Source organism: Miniopterus schreibersii (assembly GCF_964146895.1).
Source record: "Miniopterus schreibersii genome assembly, chromosome: 15".
Lineage (NCBI taxonomy): Eukaryota > Metazoa > Chordata > Mammalia > Chiroptera > Miniopteridae > Miniopterus > Miniopterus schreibersii.
In genome coordinates this window covers 47,642,694-47,667,282 of record NC_138115.1, presented here as the reverse complement: position 1 = coordinate 47,667,282, position 24,589 = coordinate 47,642,694, and the positions used below count along the sequence as shown (strand labels likewise).

Below are 24,589 nucleotides of genomic sequence, written 5' to 3'. Positions count from 1 at the left end.
GCTTGGGGATGCTTTCAGGGTGGGAAGGGATGACTTTATAGAAAGGCCAAAGTTTAGCCCTCTCCTCAAACTGAAAACACCACCACCACACACACAGTTAATTTGGGGGGAAATGGAAAGTTGTAGGAAAGGAAAACCATAGAAATGGTAACCGTGGTAATGAAAATGCTCCTGAGGAAAGGAAAGGCATGATATGGCTCTCTTCTGAGGCTGGTGCGACGGGAGTGGTAGAAGACCTGGCGACGGTGGGTGGGGGCAGAGAGGAGAGCTGAACCCTTGTCTGCCAGGGCCTAACCCAAGGAGAAATGGCTCTATACGCATGTTATTTGGTGACATGAACACAGATAACAAAGGGATCGCCTGAACAATTTGAAGTCTTTGGGGAAGGTAAGTTGGGGGAGGGAAATGGGACTGCTCTTGCAAAACAAGGTCCTGACAACGGCTCTCTCTCTATGAAGGTGTACTGTCCCAGGAGGGTCCGAGACCGCCGTTCAGGCAGCTCGGGCCTTCCAAGCAAGAGACGCTAAGATGGGATTTGATACACAGGAGGGTTACTGAGGGAAACATTTATTGATAAAAAGGGGGAGGGAGCAGGAGTGGGTGTAGAGAGCCGTCAGCCTTTGGGGCCTGTCTGGCATTTGTGAAAGGGGAGAGCCGCAGACTGCAGCACAGTTCAGAGGAAGTGTCAGCCAGGCCCAGTGTCCCCTTCACAGGAGCCCACGTGGAGTAGGAACCGCCTCGTTCCAGTGTCCCAGGGGTGGGAGCAACTGGGCGCGCGTGGCGCAGGGCTGAGGGTGCTTCACCCAAAGGAGGCAGCAGGAGGCTGTCAGTCAACCCTGGCCCTCAGCAGGTTCCCGGGAAGGGAGAGGTGGGTGGCGTGGGGCACCTCCGTGGCTGCCGTACTCGCCAACCTATTTTTTGTTATTTCGTTACCAAACATTTGATCTGTCAGTGTGAGAAGTGCAAAACAGCATATTGGTGTCATTTTTGCATTTATCTAAATATGAATGAGGTTAAGGATTTTATATTTACAAGCCATTTGTATTTTCTGTACATCGAATTGATTTTTTATTAAAGTCTTTAATGCCTCTATTATAAATTACCTAAATAATACATTAATCTTAATATATTAACCCATTTGGTATGTGAAATATAAATTCTGCTCCTATCCTGTTACCATCTGATTAGTATTTTCGTAACTCCTGTCAATCCGCTCTAGAGGGTGATCAGTAAAGAAGGACCTTAAAAAGTTTGATGTAGGTAGAAATAAAAAATTAGAAAAAGATTATTTTTACTATAATCTTTTAAGTAATAATTACATGACAAGATCAAATCTTAACATCTACTATTAACACTTGGAAAACTATTTAAGAAAACTATCATTAAACCTAATTGAACTTAGACATTTAGGGGGAAAATCATTAAAAATTACATTGCTCTTTATTTGGTATTTAATAGTCACACACTCTGTTATAGTTCAATGTAATTGTGTTACATTTGTGGCAATTTCACTGGGATGTTTTATTTCAGATTAATTTTCTTAAATTTTGCACTTGTTTTTATATTAGAAACGGTATCCTTGTCCTGCATATGTAGTGCAGATTTATACCTAGAGCTGATAAATATCGAATTCTTGTCTCATATCTACTTCTGATTTGAATAACTGATAAGCCACTTACTACTGCATTTTCCAGTTTTGGCTTTTATTTCAAAAAGCTATAAAGAAACTGCCACCCCCAACTTACTTATATCTCTTATTTATTTGGAAGATGGATTTAAGTTGTTAATGTAATTTATTTTCTTTCTACCAAACTAGAAATATAATATTTATTTAGAAGGCTCTTATTTTTGAAACTTTTATGTTTGCCTCTCTCTAAGATCCTGCTTACCTTTTGTGTTCGAAGGTGCCCAGCTGTTGTTTAGACCATTGCTAAATAAATATGAGAAAGAAACGGTGGAAAATCAGAACCTGTATCTTGTTGGCGCCTCCAATATTAGGTTGTTACTGGGGGCAGAAGCCGTGGGGCTGGTGAAGGAGTGTCATGATAACGCCATGAGGGCCTTCACCTATGGGACCCGACACAACTTCAAAGGCTTTGATGGTGAGTCCAGGACGGTTTCTATCAATCAGTTTACCAAAGAGAAGTTTTCAGTGAGTAGATCAGGGGTCAGCAAACTTTTTCAGTAAAGGGCAAATAGGAATATTTGAGGCTGTGCGAGCCATACCATCTCTCACAATTATTCAGCACTACCATTGTAAAGCAAAGCAGCCTTCGACCATAAGAAGTGAATGGGCGAAGCTGTGTTCCACTCACATTTTACTTATAAAACCAGGTGGTGGGCCACACTTGGCCCAACAGGCTGACTCTGCCACCCCTGGAATAGATGAACATAAATTAGGATGACACATACAATTTATTTAAATTATTCTATTGTAATTCTTAGAATGGTGAATAGTCACTGGCTTCATATAGAAAAGTCTTATAAGAAATACAGCAGTAGTTCAGTTTCCTAGAGGCAACTGGTTCTGTTCTGGCCTCAGAAGGGATTCCAGAAGCGAATGGTTTCTGGAAAGAATTGACCATGGGCGGCCGTGGTATCAGACTGGAGTTTAGATGTGATTTGACTTAATCAACAGTTCCTTCCAGGGCATTCAGAGTTACTGGGAGTGAGTAGCCTTCTTCAGCCTCCTGCACTCTGAATTTTTACCTTAGTGCATAAATGATCAAGGTGAAACAAGCCTCATTTAAGAGGATTTGCCTATCAAAAACACTGTTTTCTTATCAGACTTTGCTCTCCCCTGTTTATGGGAGGGATGCTTGAGTCCAGAGGGGAATGTCCTGACCTTGAGAGTGTGAAGGAGGGTCTCCACATAGCAAGCTTCAATTCCGTCTCTGGTTACAAGTGTTAGAACTGAAGAGCACACTGCCTGCTGCTCACTGGTGTCAATGAGGTCAAGCAGGCACCTGCCATTTGGGTGTTTATACCATAGCTTATAATAGTTAGTACAGTGACTGAGGAATTGTATTATGTGAAGGCATAATAGAGTAATTTTATTCTTATAAAATATCTAAGGAGCTTTATATATAAATTGACCAGTTTTATACTTTGCTTACTCCTTATATTAATTATTTATTGTTTATATCATTATTTTCATAACCCCAGGTTATTTGAATATTATTAACTCTATTTTGACTATTACTGAGAAAATAACTGGACATTTTTGTTTCATTTTAGATAACAATGATGATTTTCTCACCATGGCAGAAAGTCAATTCATTATCAAACATGAACTTGAAAATCTTAGAGCCAGAGATGAAAAAATGATCCCTGGTTACCCCCAGGCAAAGTTATACCCAGGAAAATCATTATGTAAGTGGTTATGTCAACCAGCCTCTGAATACACAGTGTAATGCAATTAACTTTTCTTTGTGGACATAAATAACACATTGCAGGGGCTTTATTTCTGTCCCCTCACTGAGAAACTTACACAACTTTACAGTAACTTATTTTTTCACGAATGTATCTTTTGCCTTTAGAGCTTCATTATACCGCATGTTTTAGATCAATATGTTTGTTCTGCGTGGTTTACTAGTTATTATCAAGGTCTCACAGCATCCAGTTAGTGTAAAGCTCAGTGTGAGCACATGTACATATTACTCAGTTAAAATTAGCAAAGTTTACTTTATGCCCAAAGCAATAAAAATGGAGAGCTAGTCTTTTCCTGGAGCACTCTCTCCGCCTCCTCTCATCTTGCTGGTATGAACACATGCAAACAGAGAAAGGCTCAGGAAGAGTCATGAGGTGGCGAGACCTGAGGGAAAACTGATTTTATGTAATTCCATATGAATGAGAATGCTGCTTGCAGAATGAAAGTATTTAGTGCAATGTGCAGTTCCAAGGTTGCCTCAAACCCAGACAGTGGCAAGGCCCCAGAGCATTTCTGCTGCCTGAGATACACTTTAAACACATGAGCTTCTGTGTCCCCTCATCTGCTTTCCTTTTCATAGTCAGTTTAATACTTTATATACTTTAATACTTTTTATTATTCCTAAAGTATTATTAAAGTATTAATACTTTTAATACTACCTTCCAGTCTTCACCCGGGAGGACAAATGCACAAGAATCAGAGCATATTTAAATTTTCTCAGTTGTCGCCAAATATATTTTAGAACTGTTTTGTCAAAGCATAATCTAGTCATAGATCACCTATTTTGTTTGGTTGTTATATCTCTTAAGTCTCCCTCTCTCTCTCTCTGTCTCCCTCGTTGTGATAAAGTCCACACAACATAAAATTTACCATCTTAACGATTTTTAAGTCCACCTAATCTATTTTTTCTTTTTGTGCCTGTCCCTTTGGTGTCATACCCAAATGCAATCATTGCCAAATCCAATGTCATGAAGCTTTTCCTCTGTTTCCTTCTGGAAGTTTTATAGTTTCTGCTCTTATATTTAGGTCTTTAATCCACTTTGAGTTGATTTTTGTATATGGCGTTAGGACAGGGTCCAACTTTATTCTTTCGCATGTGGATGTCCAGTTTTCTCAGCACCATTTGTTGAAAGGACTGTCCTTTCCCCATTGAATGGCTTTGGTGCTCTTTTCAAAACTCATTTGACCATATATGTGCAAGGGTTTGTTTCGGGGTTCTTGGTGCTCTTCCATTGGTCAGTGTGTCTGTTTGTATGGCAGTACCGTACTCTTTTAATTACCATGGCTTTGCAGTAAGTTTTGAAATCAGGAAATTGTGTTATTTTTCAAGATTGTTTTGGCTATTTGAGGTACCATGAAATCCCATATGAATTTTTGGATGGGTTTTTCTATTTCTGCAAAAAATGTCATTGGGATATTGATAGGGACTGCATTGAATCTGCAGATTGCTTTGGGTAGTATTCCCATCTTAATAATAGTAAGTTGTGTGTTACATTTTTGTTTTTACTTTTGAAGTAAACACATTACATAGCCAAAGGCAGAAGCAGTACTGTATTAGCATTGTGATTACATTATTTAATATAAAGGGTTCAGCTATAAGCTAGGCTACTTATAGTCCCCCTTCAATTAGATTTTGGTTTGTTTAGCTGATTGTTAAATGACTGTAACAGGAATAAGCCTAGTACTTGACAAGGATCCTTCAGCATTCTTGAAGGAAGGAATCTTGGTTTAAGTTGTTCCTTTCTTTAAATAGGCCTGAACAGCATCATATTTTCCTTGGAAGGTAAGGCTCAGGTTAATTACATTCTTAGCTGACATCAGAAGGTTGAAGGATTTTTTTTTTTTAACCCCTCTATTTTTAGAAGCTGAAACTAGAGCCATGCTTTTGGCATTGGTGGCGAAGAGAAGCCCAGTAATTTAGGGCCTGTGGCTTTATATTCTCTTTACAGTCCTATTTCTAGAGGCCCTCGAGCGGGCATTTATTCCTGCCTGGAAAGCTTTCTATCTCCTTTTTACTATTACCCTTTCTTTTATTTCTTAGAAGGTAAGTTTACCTTCAAATTAGCCGAGTATTTTATGATGGGGCGTCTGTCCTGAGAACACGCTGCCTCTCTTTGCTCTACTATGTAGTGATTCTACACTGGAAACTTAAATCAGGTCATTTTTCCATGCCACAGACATTTATTTGCTGTTCCTTATTGAAGGTCCTGCTGACTGACATTCCCTCACCTATCTGTGGGGACTAGGTAGGTAGGAGATAAGAGGTGAGCTCATCAGCCCCAAAGAGCTCAAAGCTTGTCAATGGGTAAAAACAGCAAAGCAGCCTTCCTTGCTGCTGATGCCATCTCATGAGCAGCCACCGTCTTTAGTAGGAGGTGGTACTAGCAGCCTGTGTGCAAAGTGTCCGTCTCCCCAAGTATGGCACAAGGCACTGCGCTCGAGTTCTCCATGTGTCCCGAACACGCTTCCTCTCAAAGACCAGCCCAGTGAGTCACTCTGAGTAACTATGGACAAGAGAATGCCCGCTTTCATTTATTATTATGAGGGGATATTGCCTTTGGCTAAATAGTTTGTCTCTTTTAGACATGTGCACGAGTGTTAAAGTCCTACCAGCCGAATGACTGCTGAACTAGGAAGTCATTCGATTTGATTCTGATGTTCGCTGTTTTTGAATGCAAGCCTTTGTTATCAGGTTAGAAAAGATGGAAATGGTTGGAAATACTCAGTATCAGGAATGAAAGGAGCTAAACCATTCTCTTACTTTCACTGCAGTGGGAGGATATTGGTAAAATGTTTCTTGGGGCAGTTTTATAATATGTGTCCAAGTCTAAATACATGTGCCCTTGGACCTGACAATCCTACCTTTAAGTCTGCACAGTAAGGAAATAGTAGACAGGCGGGAAAGGTGTATGTTCAAGAGTTTTAACATCATTTGTAATAGGAAAAAAGGAGCAGATCTTTTCCCATAGAGAATTAAGTTACAGCCTTTGACACGGGGGAGTATTATGATACTGTTAAAAAGGACATTTCATGTTCTATTTATATTGGCACTGACAGATTCATTGTATAGTACTACATGAGAAAAGACTACAGAACAATGTGTGTGGAATAACCCCATTTAATAATCATATATATATATATATATATATATATACACACACACACACACATAACTGGTTATTTTGGGGGGACGGAGAGAATAGCCAGGGCCTCTCAATTTCTAATTTGTACATTTCTGTATGGTTTAAAATTTTACATCGACTTGTATTGCTTTCATAGTCAAAGGAAATAGTAAAGATGTTGACATTCTGCAGCACAAGAGAAGTATACACCTCTGGAGCAGGCGGCGTGAGCTTGATCTTTGGGTAGCACCCTCTCTGACTGGTGTGACTTTGTATGGAGAGGGTCATGAGCAATTGCAAATCTGTTTTATGTCGCACATTTTCCTCTGCAGTGAGGAGACTGCTCACGTCTGGCATTGTGGTCCAGGTGTTCCCGCTGCATGACAACGAAGCCCTGAAGAAGCTCGAGGACACCTGGTACACTCGGTTTAATTTCAAGTGTCAGCCCATAGGTATGTGTCAATAGCTGTTCCCTTAGAGAAGAGGGAGACCTACCAATGAAAAGTTGAGATTCAGCGGTGGTGTCACCCCCCTTGGTGGGTAGTTACCTCTCCTCTCCGCCAGACAGGGTACCAGCTGCATGTGGGGAAAACGTCGGGGCGGGGGAGTGAGATGGGTTACATGACCTGTTTATTTATTTCTAACACAATTTTAGATGGACTGAGTTATAGGCTTTCTCTAAACTTCACCAACAACACAGGCAGATCGGAGTGTCCTTCATGAGTGTGTGTCAGAGCTGGAGTAGAAGAGATTTTATAAGAATTTAGTTTGACTGTGGATCTTTTGTATTTGAGAATTTCTGTTTCTCTAGAGGTAATCCTTTGGAGTGATTCTTAGGGGCAAGTTGTGCTCATTCGTAGGGGCAGACTAGCTGTGTAAAGGCTTATAAGGATCTTGGTGTGTATCACTGCTGTCTATCCATTTTCTCTGGATACAGTGATTAAAATAACCATGGCTTTATTTGCTGTGTGTTGAACATACTTTGTATAAATAAACTAATGTCAATATGGATGCCCAAATTTTTGGGTGTAGTTATGTTTTTTAAGCATAAGAATTACATTTAAGCTGGCTGATTTCACCATAAGTATTACTATCAGTTTTCCCTTAAAAGACGTTTCTCTCTGATCTTGTTTAAGGGAATCCCTCTAAAATTATTTTCTTTCTAATTTCCATTCTGAAAACAACTATTACAGTATTGTAACCGAACAAAAATCGTTTTTAAGATTAAATTTTGAAATTGTATTCTGAATTTTTTCTTGTAGTCTTTGAAAGGAATAGGTTTGTTTTTGATAGTCCCAGGTGACACAATAGTCATTTTATGTTACACTATGACATTTTTTTAAACTTTGTTTGGCATTTAGTTGGTAGTAAATTTAAATATTGCTTCTAGGCTTGTCAGTGAAGTGTCATCTATTAGCTACTTTTAGAAAGTGAGGGTAGAAAATGAGTTCCCGTGAAGGCTGAGCATGGCTGTGGTGGGTTTGGGGCCTCTGGGGGTGCTGGGACTGGTGGTGGTAGCTGGGGCACAGGCAGACCATGAACTTCCCCTTGAGGGTGGCCATCTGATTTGGACCATGAGCACATTTGTTTTACATTGCTTAGATATTCTTTAACCTGGTTCAGATTGGGGCAACCTTATCATACCCAGTGTTTTAGTATCTATCTCCTGGGTTAGCTAGAAAAAAATAAGGACAGGAGAAGATAGATTATCTCAGTTTACTCTAACCCATGGCCATAGACTGGGGACTTTTACAATCCAGACCCTCGCCCACATGGATGTGGCCAACAGAGGCCGCAGTGCCTGTGACCTCTTTTGAATTAAGTAGCTTGTGTCAAGTTCACGGCATGTTAACAGTGATGTTGCTTGGCCCTTGTCCTGGTGCTTGCACGGAGGTGTAGATAATGTGTCCCGTGGCTGTTGTAGAAATCAGTGTGTAGAATGCTGTTCTGCACTTTTAAATAATTTTTCTTCCATGTATTGAAAGATTGGCCATGATGCACTGATGAAAATTTGTATCTTCAGGTGGGAGGAACAGGGCACTATGGATGGGGAGTCTCCTTTGGAAAGAACATCTGTAACTACAGTATTAAAGTGGGAGAAAAGTGGGGAGCACCAATTAAACCCCAAGTTAAAAGTTTTATTGGCCATGTCTGAGTTGCAATGAGGACCTTGGAGATCTGGGACAAACCCCTCAGTGATTTTTCCTCTGGGAGGAAGGCACCCGCCAGTTGAGGAACTAGACCCGGGGTGCCTGGCAGAGCCTGGGCCCTAAGCTGGGGGAGTGCCGGGCACACAATACAGATAAACGGGGTCCTTGTACTGTGTGGAGGATGGGTTTACCGTCACACACTGATTGGGAAATGGCAGTATTAAGTGGTCCCCACTTAACTATAGAAATGAACCAGCTTACTTGAAATGATAAAAGGAAGTCTTTGGTGGTCTGTACTTAAGGTCTTTTTATTCTTCTTTCTTTTATTTTAGACAGTATTCGTGGCTACTTTGGGGAGACGATTGCTCTGTACTTTGGATTTTTGGAGTATTTTACTTTTGCCTTGATCCCCATGGCAGTCATCGGGCTGCCTTATTACTTGTTTGTGTGGGAGGATTATGACAAGTACGTGGTCTTTGCCTCGTTCAACCTGATCTGGTCCACGGTGATCCTGGAAGTGTGGAAGCGTGGCTGTGCCAGCATGACCTACAGGTGGGGGACCCTGGTCATGAAGAGGCAGTTCGAGGAGCCCCGGCCAGGATTCCACGGCGTCCTGGGCATCAACTCCATCACGGGCAGGGAGGAGCCCCTCTACCCCAGCTACAAGCGACAGCTGCGCATTTACCTGGTCTCCCTGCCCTTCGTGTGCCTCTGCCTCTATTTCTCTCTGTATGTCATGATGATTTACTTCGACATGGAGACCTGGGCCTTGGATCTCCACGAGAACAGCGGGTCTGAGTGGACCAGCGTCCTGTTGTACGTGCCCAGCATCATCTATGCCATCGTGATTGAGATCATGAACCGCCTCTATCGATACGCGGCGGAGTTCTTAACCTCCTGGGGTAAGACTCGATGCTTTGTTTTTATCTTCTGTGTCTGTAAGAAATATTGCCTACACCATAGGATTCAGATCATTGCTACCTCGCAGAGCAGATGGGTGCTGCTCTGGCTCCTTATAGAGTCACTAGGAGAAGTTCCTGGGCTCTGTGAGCTCCGGCAACCTCCAGAACAGTCATCACAGCTGTCATTCACCGAGTGTTAGTTACTGCGGCCTAGGTACCCTGCTAAGCGCTTTACCCACATATCTCACCCTCCCCTCCCCAGGACACCATGAGATAGACACATGTCACCATTTTATGGATAAAGATACTGAGACTTCACAAGGATCAGACAGCAGATGGCGGAGCCAGGCTAACCCACACCTCTGTGCTCTAACCCTGTGCTCCTGACACGATGATGCTGTGTCTTATGCTAAGCATGAAACAGATGGAGTTATCTCCCTGAAACTCTGGCCCAATGAACTATGTCTACATATCTGAAAACCAGTGGTCTAGTTGTGCGGGGCACTGAGGACTGCCACTGAACTCAGTGGGGACAGGCGTCCGTGTGCACGTCTGTGGTGAAAGAGGAACCTACTTGCCGTTTAAAAAGTCTCGATAGGCCACTCACGCATTAATTTATTTATTCATTCAAAGAAACAAATATGTTATTATTTCCCAGGAAGAAGTCTAGGCTTTAACTAACCACAGAGATATTTTAAATTATTTTCATTAGTCATTTAACAACAACAGCTACCATTTGGTGGGTGGTTTTCTTTGCTGATACTGGGCTAAGGTTTTGTACTATTTCTAATCCTGGCAGTGACCCTGGGAGGGGGTTGGGGGTCAGTCCTGTTTTGTAGGTGAGGAGGCTGAGTGTCAGGAGGTTAAGTGACTTGCCCAAGTCAGACAATGGCTGAGTAGCTGAGCTGGGTTTCAGATCCAGGTCAGCGTAACGCTGCCTCTCATTGAGCAACGACACTGCTCTGAATTTGCCTTTTGTTTTTTTGTCCCTCTGCTCTGGGACCTGCATAGTGTTCCCTCCTCCTAGCTGAGGATGGAAATGTGTGTTTCCCTTTAAGTTAGGCCTTTCAAGCCGCTTGTCCAGAAAACTTGCTTTATTGCCCTACTCTTTAGAGGTTGCTGTCAGTTTTACCACTGCCACTTACACAGGGTCTTTTTCTGGGTGGCTACCTATGGGATCATTTGCCAACATGTCCCACATTTCTTTGTAGCAGTAAGATTTAAAAAAAATTTTTTTAAATTGATTTTTAGAGATAGAGGAAGGGAGAGGGAGAGAGAGAGAGAAACATCAGTGTGAGAGCAAAACACCCATGGGCTGCCTCCTGCACGCCCCCTACTGGGAATCGGGCCCGTAACCTAGGCATGTTACATGGTACATGGGACGATGCCCGACCAACTGAGCAACACCGGCCAGGGCTGTAGCAGTAACATTTTAAAAATAATTTCAGACTACAGTGATACTGCACTACCCCCCAAAATGTGTCCCAACCTTAGCTTCTTCCTTGCCTGATGCTCCTGGTGGCGGGCAGTAGGCATGGTTGACAGCCTAGGGCATTTAGACTGAGGCTCTGTCGCTGAACACCCTGCCCACAGTGCACGTCTCGCTCACCTCACCACACTGCTCCCTGTTGCTGTCTTATCTAAGAGAAATGACCTCTTCTTTTTAATGTTTTAGAGAATCACAGATTGGAATCTGCCTACCAGAATCATCTAATTTTGAAAGTTTTAGTGGTAAGTAGAGTTTTTATATACAGATTCATTTTAATTGAGAAACTAATGTGTACCATTTAATATTTAGGAATATAAATATGAAGACTTGCTTCTAATTTAAAATATGACACAGTTAAAGTATTTCGAGCAAGTAGACAAGGATTGACTAACAGGTGTGTTTACATAACCTTCAGAAGTGTTATTATAAATGCACATGTTGTTTAAGACTTCAAATTAGAAATTAGTATTATAGCCAGTTTCTATGTATGTAAAAGCTAATTGATTGCCTTATAGCCACATTTCTACTCTTTCTTTTTGGTGACTTCTTGGACTGTTTCACTACTCAACAATCCCTCCAGTTACTGACAATCCATTTAGTGATAGAACATTAAATTATTTTTTATAAGTTTTGGTGAAGAGAGGATGCTGTTGAGCAGGAAGTAGCCAGCATGGAGCTGGGGGCAGAGAGGAAACCCCGTAGTGCAGGGGGCGATTGCAGGTTCTCAGGCAGGGGAACTGCTTGAGAAATGACACTTGTTCTGGTAGGATCCCCAGCCCAGAACTGTGTGTCTGAGCAGGGCAGGGGTGTCTTGGGCCTGTGGTGACAAAGACGCCTCCCAGACTCAGCTGGTTGTTATGGCTCGTCTCTCTTACTGGTGCCACTCATCCACCTAGGTGTCCCCTGAGGGTGAGGAGTCTCAGGTCCATGGCCACAAATAGGCTTCTGGGGCTGGGGCTACTTGTGGTGGGGGGCGGGGTCCTTCTTGCTGGTGCTTCCTGGACATTTTGGCAGATCTCCATGGGGCAGGGGAGTGGCAGGCCAGGCAGGGCGGAGGGACAGAGACATAGGCCCTGGCAGCTCATTGTTAGTGGGGGTCCCAATCAGTTCCTCAGGGCTTATCTGCTGCCATCAAGCTTCTAAGGGGGGTGAATGGGGAATGAACCCCCTGGGCTACCTGGGTTACCAGGTGGAGGTGGGGAATGGTGGGCCTTGGTCTCCCTCTTTTGTAAGAACATGGTAGAAACGGGCATCAGCTGCGCCAGTGCTGTCGCTGTTGCTGGTGCTGTTGTGTCACTCACCCCGCCCTGGGTCTCCAGCCAGTCCAGTTACCTGAGTTTTCCTCTGGGCGCCCCTGCCTTGTGCGTAGGGCCTAGAGAGGTGCTTGCTGAGGAGGAGGGTGATGGGAGAAACCAGTCTGCCTCTTGCTGGACTCGAAGTCTCTCATTACGTCCTAAGTGCTATATTTACAGTTGTAAATATGAAGTATGTGAAGCAAGACTAAATGTTGCTCTCATTTTTTGTCAGTTCAACTTCCTGAATTGCTTTGCCTCGCTCTTCTACATCGCCTTTGTCCTGAGGGATATGAAGCTCTTGCGCCAGGTGAGTGACCTGCAGAAAGGCAGCCATTCTTGAGGCTGTAGAGGTGCTTTTCTAGAGTCAGGCAATGTCATTGCCTTCCCGTTATTATTTTTACAAATTAAATCTTTTAAGTGTTGTCTGTTTCTAAGCCCAATTCTAATTAAAAACAGAAAACCCATTAGCACTGTGTAGCGTACTCAACTGAGAAGAAATTAATTGAAGCTAACCAACTGGTAAAATCAATGACATAGGGCAGTGAAATCAAACGTGTAGTTCCTACATATTTGTATTTGTGCCAAATTGTAAAAACAATTCTAACAGCAAAACATATATATTTTTAAAACTTGTGTGTGTGTCTTGGAGTGGGGGGTGATTGCTGCACCTGACATAGGTCTTACACATTTCATTTTTAAATTAGTAAATCCTTATACTTTAGAGACCTGCAGATCCTGTGCAGAGCTGTATTTTTTCTGAAATGTTTAAGAAAGTCTGACATATATTTTGTTGTGTCACTATTTCTGGATCATGTAATAACAGTGAGTAATACATTGAGTACAAGTTACTGCTTACTGTTTTGTTTTGTTTTTAATGCTTGAGTCGGCTGTCAGTAAGGGCTGCTCCTTCCCGGTTTTAATACACTGTGATTGTTAGTGAGCAGTCTCAAAGCCTAGGCTTCTGAGTACTTATATGAGAGCTTGGGATCATTTTTCAGGAAGTTAAAAGTTTATATAACAGAGAAAGTTAGGGTTTTGTAGTTAACAGCTTGCATAAAAGTAAATTAAATGTAGTGCTCTTAAGAACTATACTATATATATTGCTACTTTTAAAAAATTATTTTCAAAAATTGAAAAAGTTCAAAATAATATTCTTGAAATTGACAAGTTGGATGCACATACCTTCTCCAGCCCCACCTACAGTGTTAGGGGGTGTGACTTCTCACTTCTTACACTGTAGAGCGCCTCCTTTATTTAACAGGGGACAGAGGGATGGGAGAGGATTCTTGAAAAAACAGAATTCTCATACCAGCGGAGATGGTACATGATGGAAACACTGATGTCCGCCTGGGGACAGTGGAACTTGACATACCACCTCTGGAGCCACCCCGGCAGCTTTGCCGGGTGCCCGAGTTCATCCCGAGTAAATCACCAGAGGTGGGGCGAGGGCCCGGGCACGCGGGCATCTGAGGAGCAGCGCTTGTAGGAGTGAAAGTTGGGGTAACACCTGCATTCAGCAGCAGTGCGGGGCTACGGAAGGAGTTTCTGATGACACAGGAAAGTGCTCACGATATATTATGAGAGGAAAGAAAAATACAAAGCCGTATATAATATATACTGGATGATTCTACTTTAATTTTTATGTATGATTGGAAATATTTAAGGTGTTAGCAGTGGCCTGTCCTGGTTGTGGAATTGTGGGTGACTTTTTTTCATTTTCTAAGTTTTTATAATATTTAGTTTTATAATATTTAGTATTAGTTTTATAATATTTTTTAAGTTGTGGCCAAACTATTATTTTTTCAAAATTGGCAACATCGTTTAGGTATTCATTTTTTGTAGCCAGGATGAGATAACAAAAAGCACAATTTTAAGGTAATTTGTTCTCCTGCTGATTCATAACTGGTTTATTTTTTATTATAATCTTATTTGTATTATATTCTTTTTGTATTTGAATCTAAATCGTCCATGTGAGGAAACAATAAATTAGAAACATCATTCTAACACCTAGCTTTTCCAATACTAGTTTTTATAACAATAATATGCTATTTGTTGAAAATGCCATTTTATTTGCATAACTATACACATGCTGTGGTTTTATTAAGCTACACTGGCAAGTATTTATGTGCTTCTCTTTAGAGCCTGGCCACGCTCCTGATTATGTCCCAGATCCTTAACCAGGTGATGGAGTCTCTCCTTCCCTACTGGCTCCAGAGGAAGCACCACGTGCGGGTGAAAAAGAGGGTGCAGGCTCTGAAGGCCGACATTGATGCTACGCTCTATGAACAGGTCATCCTGGAAAAAGAAATGGGAACGTATTTGGTAAGTGGAATCCTGTTGAATTTAACATTGACTCAGTGTGAAGTACAGTCAGGTACCAAGTTCAACACACATGCAAACTCTCATGGTCTCAGCTCAGTGCTCTCCAGCTAGTTCTCTACTTTCTTTTCTTTTTTTTTTTTTTTATCTTTATTGATTTCAGAGAGAGGAAAGGAGAGGGGGAGAGAGAGAGAGAAACATCAATGATGAGAGAGTCATTGATTGAGCCTGCAACCCGGGCATGTGCCCTTACTGGGAATCGAACCCCGATCGCCTGGATCCTAGGTTGACGCTCAACTGCTGAGCCACACCCGGCCGGGCAGTTTCCTACTTTCAAGAAAAGTAGAACCACACCGTGAACTACTTTTGAGTTAAGTAGGTGGACTAGGAATTCTGGGGTGTAAGATTTCTAACAGTGACGCCACATTGGATCTTTTCTTTTTGATCAAGAGCAAACATCGTTAGCTTTGCTGTTGTTTATCTTAGACAAAGTGCAATAATTCGATAATTTGGTACCAGATGAGCAGCTAAATCATTTTCCCATTCTTAAACTCAGGGACTTCAGTAGAAAATTGCCTTTGAATTGAAGTAAAATTCTGTTGTTGAGAAGAAGGAATTGGTAGACACTCTTTGAGATTTTGTGTGTGTGTGTGTTAAAACCCATGCCATGGATAGTATTGCAGAAAACTATTCTTTTTTTTTGAAATTTAAAAAGTTTAATTTAGTGGGGTGACACTGGTAAGTTATTCTTATTATATGATATGAAAACAGTGCCTGTTTCCTCTCGTGGTCACCTCTCCAGGGCACCTTTGACGACTACCTGGAGCTGCTGCTGCAGTTTGGATACGTGAGCCTTTTCTCCTGTGTTTACCCACTAGCAGCGGCCTTCGCTGTGCTAAATAACTTCACTGAAGTTAACTCAGATGCCTTAAAAATGTGCAGAGTCTTCAAACGTCCGTTCTCAGAGCCTTCAGCCAGTATTGGTGTGTGGCAGGTAATTATTTGAGAAAAATCATTCCCTTAAAAGAAATAACAAAATGAGGCATTTGATTTAAAAACAGAAAGCCCAAAGAAGAGATTTGGGAAAACTGGATCTTATCCCTGCTCTGCCACAAACTAGCTGCGCGACTTCAGACAGAAACTTTCTCTGGGCCTCATGTTTCTTACTTTTAAGATTGGGGGTAGGAGTGAAGGAGGTAAATATAATCTCGATGACTCCTTTCAGGTGTACAACTTGGACAATTTTCTAGGAGAGTAACCAGCTGGGACTTCACTCACATAACGACGCCTCCCCACTGCAGTGTCAGAGAGGGAGGCACAATATTTTCCAAGGACTCAAAGGAAAGTACTGTCAATACAGAATCTTATATTCAGAGGAAATATCCTTCAGGAGGAAGGAGAGATCAAGACACTCTCAGATGAAGGGAATCTAAGAGATTTTTACTGTCAGCAGGCCTATCCTAAAGAAATGATAAAACTAGGAATCTGGGGACATTAGGAAGAAAAAGGCACCCTAAACAAAAATACAAGTAAATACAATAGATTTTCCTTCTCTTCTTGTTTCTTTAAAGTTATCTTTGAGGGTTGAAACAAAAAATACAACACTAATGATTCTAAATACTGTATGTAGAGAAAACATTAAGACAATTACATTATAAGTATGGAATAGTAAAGAGAGGTAAGATTTCTAATATTTCACCTGAGCTGATAAATAACAATACAAGTAAAAGGAAAAATAAATATACACATACGTATATATAAAATGTAATATATAGTTATATACGTGGAGAGATATATATATATATATATATATATATATATATATATGATGTAATACCTACAGCACCCCCTAAAAAGCTATACATAAGATATACTCAAAAACACAGATAAATCAAAATGGAACACCAAAAGATGTTTCGGTATCTTGCAATAAGACAAGAAAAAGAAAACATAAATGAAAAAACAGGTAACAAACAGGAAACAAAGAAAAGGTAGACTTAAGTCCTAACATATCAATAGTTACATTGACTGCAAAGGGTCTAAAGACACCAGTTAAAGACAGAGATTGGCAGAGTGGATTAAAACACGTAGCCCAACTCTATGCGGTCTCCTTCGTGGGACCCTGGCGTCTGTTTGGCAGGTCTCGGGGGGACCCTTCTGCATTTTTCTGAAGTTCTCCATGAGATTTGTAAATGCTGCTGGAAAGGGGGGGCGGTCACTGTAAGTCATAACTCAGGTGTGGCTGAACCAGACATGGTGTGTGATCTATCCAGGTAGAAGGACAATTTCACAAAATAAATTCTATTTAAAATTGTACCTACCTGTTTTTGAATGTGAGACATTTTCTCTGCTGGCCCTACTTCAGATTCCTGTTAGATGTGAGTGGAGTAACTTCAGAAACCTGGTTTTCTAGGATGTATTCCAAGTTCAGATCCCTGGCCACCTCCAACTGGAAAGGTAGAAAATGTTGCTTTAGGGTATTTAAGCCAAAATAATCTAAAATACCTGCTAACAGTATGGGTTTTTTAAGCTAAAGAAAATACAGCATTATAGAGAAAAAGTGGAAAATGTACTTGGGATGTTTAGAACTAAAGAGAGGCTTTCCCCGATTTTAGTAATTTGAAAAACAGTGAGGAGATATGGAAGCTGTCATTGCTGTTTTGAATTTCATGTTGTTTTTTCTTTCAGTTGGCTTTTGAAACGATGAGTGTCATATCTGTGGTCACTAACTGTGCCCTGATCGGAATGTCACCACAAGTGAATGCACTGTTCCCGGAGTCCAAAGCGGACCTCATTTTGATTGTAGTAGCAGTGGAGGTAAGTGAGAGTTTAAATCCATTTCAAATAGTTTCTACATCAGATGCCTCTGTTATTCCAAAGCAGTGATGTCTCTGGTCGGCAGTTTAGCAACATGCATGTACTGGTATGAAGGCAAAGCAGCCAGGTAATGGGAAGACAGGAGACTGAGGCTGTGTGTTCCTGGTTACTGCTTGGGATTGAAAAACAGTCCAAATTCTCTGTTTTTTTCTCTTTTTATGCCTTTACTTTTAGTGTTACATCCAGGAAATCATTGCCAAATATAATGTCATGAAGATTTTCTTCTAGTTTTCTAGTTTTAGGTCTTAAGTCTAGACCTTTGATCCATTTTGAGTTAATTTTTGCCTATGATATAAGGTAATTCCTTCTATTGCATGTGCATATCCAGTTTTGCCAGCATCGTTTGTTGAAAAGATAGTCCTTTCCCCAGTAAATGGTCTTGGCGCCCTTTTCAAAAATCATTTGGCCACATGTATGAGGGTTTATTCCTGGGCTCTTATTCTATCCCATTGGTCTATATTTTTCTTTTAACAGTTTATTGGGGCGTGATTGACATATAGAAAGCTGTACATATTTAGTGTGTACAGCTTGGTGTTTGGAGATAAGTGATGTCTACCTTTTTGCCAGCACCACACTGCTTTGATTACTGTAGCTTTGTAGTAAGTTTTGAAATCGGGAAATGTGAGGTCCTCAACTTTGTTATTCTTTCTCAAGATCATCTTGGCTATTTGGTTGTGTGTTTGTAGTAACTATAGCTACTTATTTTCTGACTTTTTAAAAAATATTGATCAAAAGTTGAGTTATATAGGCACAGATTGGTACTAAAATAAGCCCTCCCTTTCTTCCATGTTAATGTATTTAAAGATTTATTTGTTTTTACTTTATTGACATTTGAGAAGATGCTAGCTTAGTTTTCTAAATTGAGAACTTTCTGTTAGAACAAAATCAAGCTCAGAAAATGTGTTAGAAGTAACCAAAAAATTAGTAAGCTAGCTAATTTTATTCTAGTGTCGCTGAGACCTGCACCGAATGCCATCTGGTCTTGTAACGAATCCAGAAAGTAGAAAGTTTACAAAGAATTTGAAAAGATAAGTTTTTTGTTTATTACCATATCAGTTTGTAAAATCATAGTGAGCTTCTAATTCCGAGTGTTACAGAAAAGTAATCAAAATCATCAATGGATCAAATCAACATGTGTCTGTTTATAAGATTTTTCTCTCTGACCTGCAGTGTCTTTTCAAATTGGGGGTAAAACCTTAAAATTATACTCCATTCCCTGTTTCCTCCTGTGGTATAGATAAAGTGTTAGTTTATTGAGTTAAAAATGTTTTGCTGGTAGCATATTAAATAAATAGCATGCTGTACTCTCCTGTATTCACTCATGGCCTCTAAAAGAGTAGAAATGTTACTAATTCAAAAAAGCTATTACAAATAAGCCATAAATAAACATAAGGTAAACACATATACATTTTTAACATCTTGATGTAAAAAGCAATTTAAGATATTTTATTTTGAAAGTTCTTCCCTCCAAATTAAGTGACATTTAAAATAAATTCATGTTATTAGAATTTTTTTTAACTAAGAAGACTTAGAAAATGTAACTATGATGTGATGTTGATTGAGAGTTAATGTCCTCATTCAGATTGTGGGTCAATGGATCATGTCAGTAGCTTTTCTGGTTCACATTTCTGAAGCCAGCAAACTTTAATTTTTATGTGGGTTTTTTATTATTTATTAAGTTTTTTTGTAAACTTGATTTGCTGCGGCATATAGTTGAGTAAAAAGCAGAAATGATCATTACCAAATGCTAGCAACTCAATGTCATATTACAACTTTTGTGTATTTACTGCCATCTAGTGTTGCCTTCAAAAACTACTGAAATTTCACTTTAAATTAAATTTATTGGGATAACATTGGTTAATAACATATACATTTCAGGTGTACACCTTTATAACATAACATCTATATATTCTAATGTGTGTTCACTTATAGACTGACCAAGAGACTAGCCTACCAATATATGAAACAATTTGATGGAACATAAGAAAATGCTGTTTTCAAGGTTAAAAATAGTCAAATACTGGCAATGTCGTAAAGTCCAGCCCACAGGATCAAATTGATATCGAAATAATTTCTTTTAAATAATCCCCATCAACCTCACTTAGGAGGCAAACTTAGTTCACTTTTTGATGTAATTTCAAGCAAAGGGTCACTATTTTAAATGCAGAATTACACAAAGATCTCTAATTCCTAAAAAATAGAAATATCCTAAAGTCCTATAAGTATCAAGTGTTTGATAATATTTTATTTTAGTATTAAATGCTTTCACGGTTTTGTTTTAATTCTGAACTTGCAAGATGTGCCAGTTCAACACATTGAAGACGAACAATTCACCTGCTAAAAGCTGTTTCTTTTCTAAGGAGAAAAGGAATTAACTCCTCACCCCAGAAGTTATACTACATTTCTAATCCTTAGGTCATGGTGACCAGCAAGGCAGTCTGCACCCTGCATGTTTAATTGGTAGTTTTAAAAATATCACTTAATTGCAGCTTTTTTTTTTTTTTAAAAAGTAAGTTAGGTAATTTTTCTTCTAGAGCTGCACAGAAACAGAATTGGTGTCTTCTAAGAATGGACTGAACCCTTAGTGGTCTTTTGTGCCTTGACTCACAGGGTCTGTTTTCCTATTTTTTAAAAACAGTTTCAGACCTAAAGAAAAGTATAATACAGACTCGGGCATAATACAGATAATCCCTCATGCCTTTAGTAGGAGTGACTGTTTTGAACATTTTGCCACATATGCACTCTCTCTCTCTCTGTGAATTGATTTATATTTACATCTGTGTTTATATCTACACATAAATATGTCAAACTATGGAGATTCTATCCCTGTACGGCCTCTTAGTGCATCATGGCCCTGGGCCAGTTACTTTGACTCATAAGCCCATTTGCTTGACTGCAAAATTGAGGCCAGTGCAGCTTCCACTGCAGGGGTGCTCTGAGGAGTAGCAGAGACACGTGTGTAACCCTAATCGCAAGGGCCAGCGTCGAGCAGATGCGTAATAAATCGCAGGCCTTGTTAACATTGTTACAAGGCAGGACACAGACACGACTGGACTTGTGAGATGCCAGACGGGGCTGGGCACTGGGTCGAGGCACAGGGGTGTGAGCTGCAGCTCTAACTGGCTCAGCCGTGGCAGAATGAGCTTTCATTCCTCTGTTCCTGTGACCATCTTGGTAACTTTCTGGTGTTTCTACGGGCTGTCCCTCTCTTGAGTTTCATCCAAATGAAACATCGTTCTGTGGTGTGGTAACTGTGTGGGAATAATTAAAGACAGTCATCACTAAGCCACAGCCCTGGCTTAAGACGCGCACAGACAGAGTCCCCCGAGAGAAATCACAGAGCAGCGGACGGAAACCTCCGAAAGGCCACTCTGCCCTCCCCTGGTGGGGGGCCACAGCACAGCCCCCGGACCATGCTCGCTGAGTTAAGTGCTCACCAGGAGGCATTTGTTCCCAAATCTGTTTGTGTGGTAGTCTCGTTACTGTAATTGGCATAATTTAATTAAATGGATGAAAACTGATGAAACGTGTGTGCTAAAACAGAGAGAGCCGTCGTTTCTGTGAAAACCTTTGGAAAGACTCCATAACGACAAATTACCATCAGATTGGGTAGAAATGAGGCAATTATAAAAGATTAGGGGAAAATCATAAAAATATGGGCAGCGTTCAGATTCTGCTTTCACATGACTTCACTCGCGTCTTTAAGTTTTCACTCTTTCTTAAAGAAAGCGACCCTGGGAATCTTTGACCTTGAATTCTGGGTGTTATGTGCGCATGGGAGACAGTGAGAAACTCATCACTGGATCCTACTCAAAGGAAAGGCCCTGGACTATGTTACAACACTTGCAAATAAGTGTACTTCCAGTGTTTGCTAAATTAAAAATGTTAAAGATATGCATTTTTTATGATTCCTCATTTTAGCTAACTTTTGTTGATTAACTGAGGAATTACTGATCCCAGGTGTGCCACCTAAATGAGCCTCTCCTGCCCTTGGGGAGTATGGAATTAGGGGCCTCGCTTTTACATTTGTCAAATAATGGGGAGTATTCGTGTTGTCGAAGAGCCCGGTACCCTCCAAATCGATGGTTAGTACAGAATGTTTAAATATGACTCTGTTGATACCCGATTTTTGCCAGTTAGCTCAGTTTGCATTCTTGTAAGGTATTTACAGTGGTTAACCTAACCTAGTTTCAGAATAATTGGTTTTTAAGGCCTGTTCTTTAAGTATCCTTCCACGCTTTCACGTGACTTTATTTTAAGACACCGTTTCTAGGTTTCTGGTCTCCATTGGAAATACAGAGGTGATCAATCATACTCTTGCTCTCTAAGGAGACCTTGACCCACAGGCAGAACATTTTAGTGCTCATTTAAAAAAAAAAAAGTCTTTATTGATTTCAGAGAGAGGAAAGGAGAGGGAGAGAGAGAAACATCAATGATGAGAGGGTCACCGATCAGCTGCCTCCTGCATGCCCCACACTGGGGATCAAACCTGCAACCCATGTGTCCTGACTGGGAATCGAACCGAGATCTCCTGGATCCTAGGTTGATGCTCAACTGCTGAGCCATGTAGGCCGGGCTTTAGTGCTCATTTTTTATGCCTATGTTTTCCCCCTCTATTAAAATAGTGCCTTTAAACTCATGTTTATCAACATGTAGACTCTGCTTAATAGCACTTCTCCTTTAGGAAACTTTCCCTCATTAATGACACTACAAACCCAAAACGTTGTATCAGTACTCTAGGTCAAAGCTCACTTCAAGAATCACTGCTTCTGCACTGGAATTTTGTATCCAAAAGTGGGCCAGGTTTGGCCAGCCACGTACCACACACCACAGGACTGACTGGCGATAAAACAGGTCAATTCAACCTCACGCGTCATTAGGGAAATGCAGATGAAGGCCACAAGGAGATACCACCACACGCCTATTAGAATGGTCAAAAGAGAAAAGTTGACAATATCAAGTGCTGGTCAGGATGTGAAGCAGCTGGAACCCTCAGGCGTGGCTGGGTGGCATGCAGAATGGCACAGTCACCCTGGAAAACACTTCGGCATCTTTTATAAATTTAAGCTACCCTCACCATATGACCAGAAATTCCATTCCTAGATACTTACCCAAGAGAAATGAACTGAGGGTCACACAAAAGCCTGTATGCGGCCACTACAGTGTCCTTTTATTCAGTCACCCCCAAATGGAGACAAGGCAAGCATCCTTCAACTGGCAAATGGGTAAACAAACTGATGTATCCATACGGAGGGAATAAAACGGGATCTGGTTTGAGCAACAATAGGGATCCATCTCAAATGTGTTGGGCCTTTGAGTGAATGTGAAAGAAGCCAGACTCCAAAGGCTCCATACTGTTGTTCCCATTTACATTTTGGAAAAAGCAAAACTATAGGGACAGGAAGCAGATCAGGGTTGCCAGGGCCTAGGGGGTGGGGACTGACTACAAAGAGGCGCAGACACACACACAAAATTGGGCCAGGCTATATAATTGGGCCAGGAATATAGATTTTTTAGCATCATGGACTTTGATATATTAACTGGATTTGGTGAAATGGTATGAATTTGACCAGTTCACAATTTTTCTAGTTGTTTTGCTATGCTGTAATTGTTTGTTTGTTGTTTTCTCTCTCTCCTTCCCCCCTTTAGTCTGTAGCTTAAAAGCTTCAGAGGGGCTTTAGTTTGTTTTGTAGTCCCCCAAGGCACCATGTGGCAAAGACTGAATTAAATTAAAAACCGAGTGAGAGCGTTTTGTAGACTCCAAGGTGCTTATAAATGTAAGATGGTGATATTACCACTGTAATTTCATCCTAATTAATAAAATGTGTTCCTAATCCCATTGTGTTATAAATGTTACTAAAAATGAACTATTTCCAAAGATGTTAAAAACCACGAAAGGGAGGGAGGGAAAGATTTTAAACGTTGATTACTTTCTAGAAAACAGCTTATCTTACGTGTTTTAGTTAAAAACCCGTTTTCCAACTGAAGGCATAGAAACACCATGTTTGACACGTGCGTGTGTGTGTGTGTGTGTGTTTATAAGCTGCGCCCGAAGATCACGTTTCTCCCGGGGCAGCTTGAGCGCAGGTGGAAGATGAGCTGCGGGGCGTAAGGATCGATTCTCCCCAGGCTGCCGTCGGCGGCCCCAGCTGGGCCCATTGCTACGCGTGCGAGGAAGGCTGTGGTCCTTCCATTATCCTTTCCAGTTCAGCACTTCGCGCAGGAACGAATTGGCTCCATCTGCGCTAATAATTAAGCCTACATCGATGTGGTCATTGGTGCACAGGGAACTCAGGTAGAGGGAGTATTTCACAACAAAAAGGGGGTAGATAATATTCTTTTATGGTGACCAGTTGTTGAAAAGGAGCCACTAGGAAGAAAAACAGGTCTCTGAAGGTCAACAGTGTTCTTCCATTGAGAGTTTAGGACAGACATATGAGCGAGACTGGGGAGAGTTCATTGCATTGTCTTCTCCTTGCTGTTAGATTTTTCCAACAGAGTATGCATCCAGTCTAAATTTGGACATTAAAATTTACTGGGGTGGTTGCCGGGGATTAGGAGTAAGGCGAGCGTTTGACTACAAAGGTACAGCACAAGGGCATTTGGGGAGTGAGGGGCTTGTTCTGTATCCTGATTATGGTGATGGTTTGTAGCTCAGTGCATTTGTAAACACTCAAGGAGCTGTACACCAAGATGAATGATTTTTTACTCTCTGTAAATGAAAAAATAAATTTTAAAGTGTATAAAAATGTACTGAAAATTATGTTTTGGAAAATCTTTTGTCTGTGGCTCAGGATATGTTTGCACGATGAAAGAAGTAATTTTTTCCCTCAAAATCTATAAAGAAGGAAACAACCTAAAGCCAATTAATTTAAAATTTGATTTTATATAACAAGTGGCTCTTTTCAGACTCCAAATAAGATTTCATCATTTTCAGAAACTTGCTAAAAGGGACGTGCTGAGAGAAGTGGGCTGCTTTGCTTTTCTTTCTTTGAGCTCTCATAA

At 40.8% G+C, this 24,589-nt stretch overlaps 1 protein-coding gene across 5 annotated transcripts in view; it reads left to right on the top strand.

The window, feature by feature from the left end:
• Nucleotides 1-24,589, top strand: part of ANO10 (anoctamin 10) — a 94,281-nt gene that overhangs the window by 24,432 nt on the left and 45,260 nt on the right. For all 5 annotated transcript variants that reach the window (XM_081160505.1, XM_081160504.1, XM_081160502.1 and 2 more), the window contains 9 exons: nt 1,905-2,102; nt 3,238-3,372; nt 6,885-7,004; nt 9,035-9,604; nt 11,280-11,335; nt 12,621-12,695; nt 14,528-14,710; nt 15,510-15,701; nt 17,396-17,524. In XM_081160505.1, the coding sequence (XP_081016631.1) occupies nt 1,905-2,102; nt 3,238-3,372; nt 6,885-7,004; nt 9,035-9,604; nt 11,280-11,335; nt 12,621-12,695; nt 14,528-14,710; nt 15,510-15,701; nt 17,396-17,524 (1,658 nt within the window). The remainder of the gene's footprint in view (nt 1-1,904; nt 2,103-3,237; nt 3,373-6,884; nt 7,005-9,034; nt 9,605-11,279; nt 11,336-12,620; nt 12,696-14,527; nt 14,711-15,509; nt 15,702-17,395; nt 17,525-24,589) is intronic.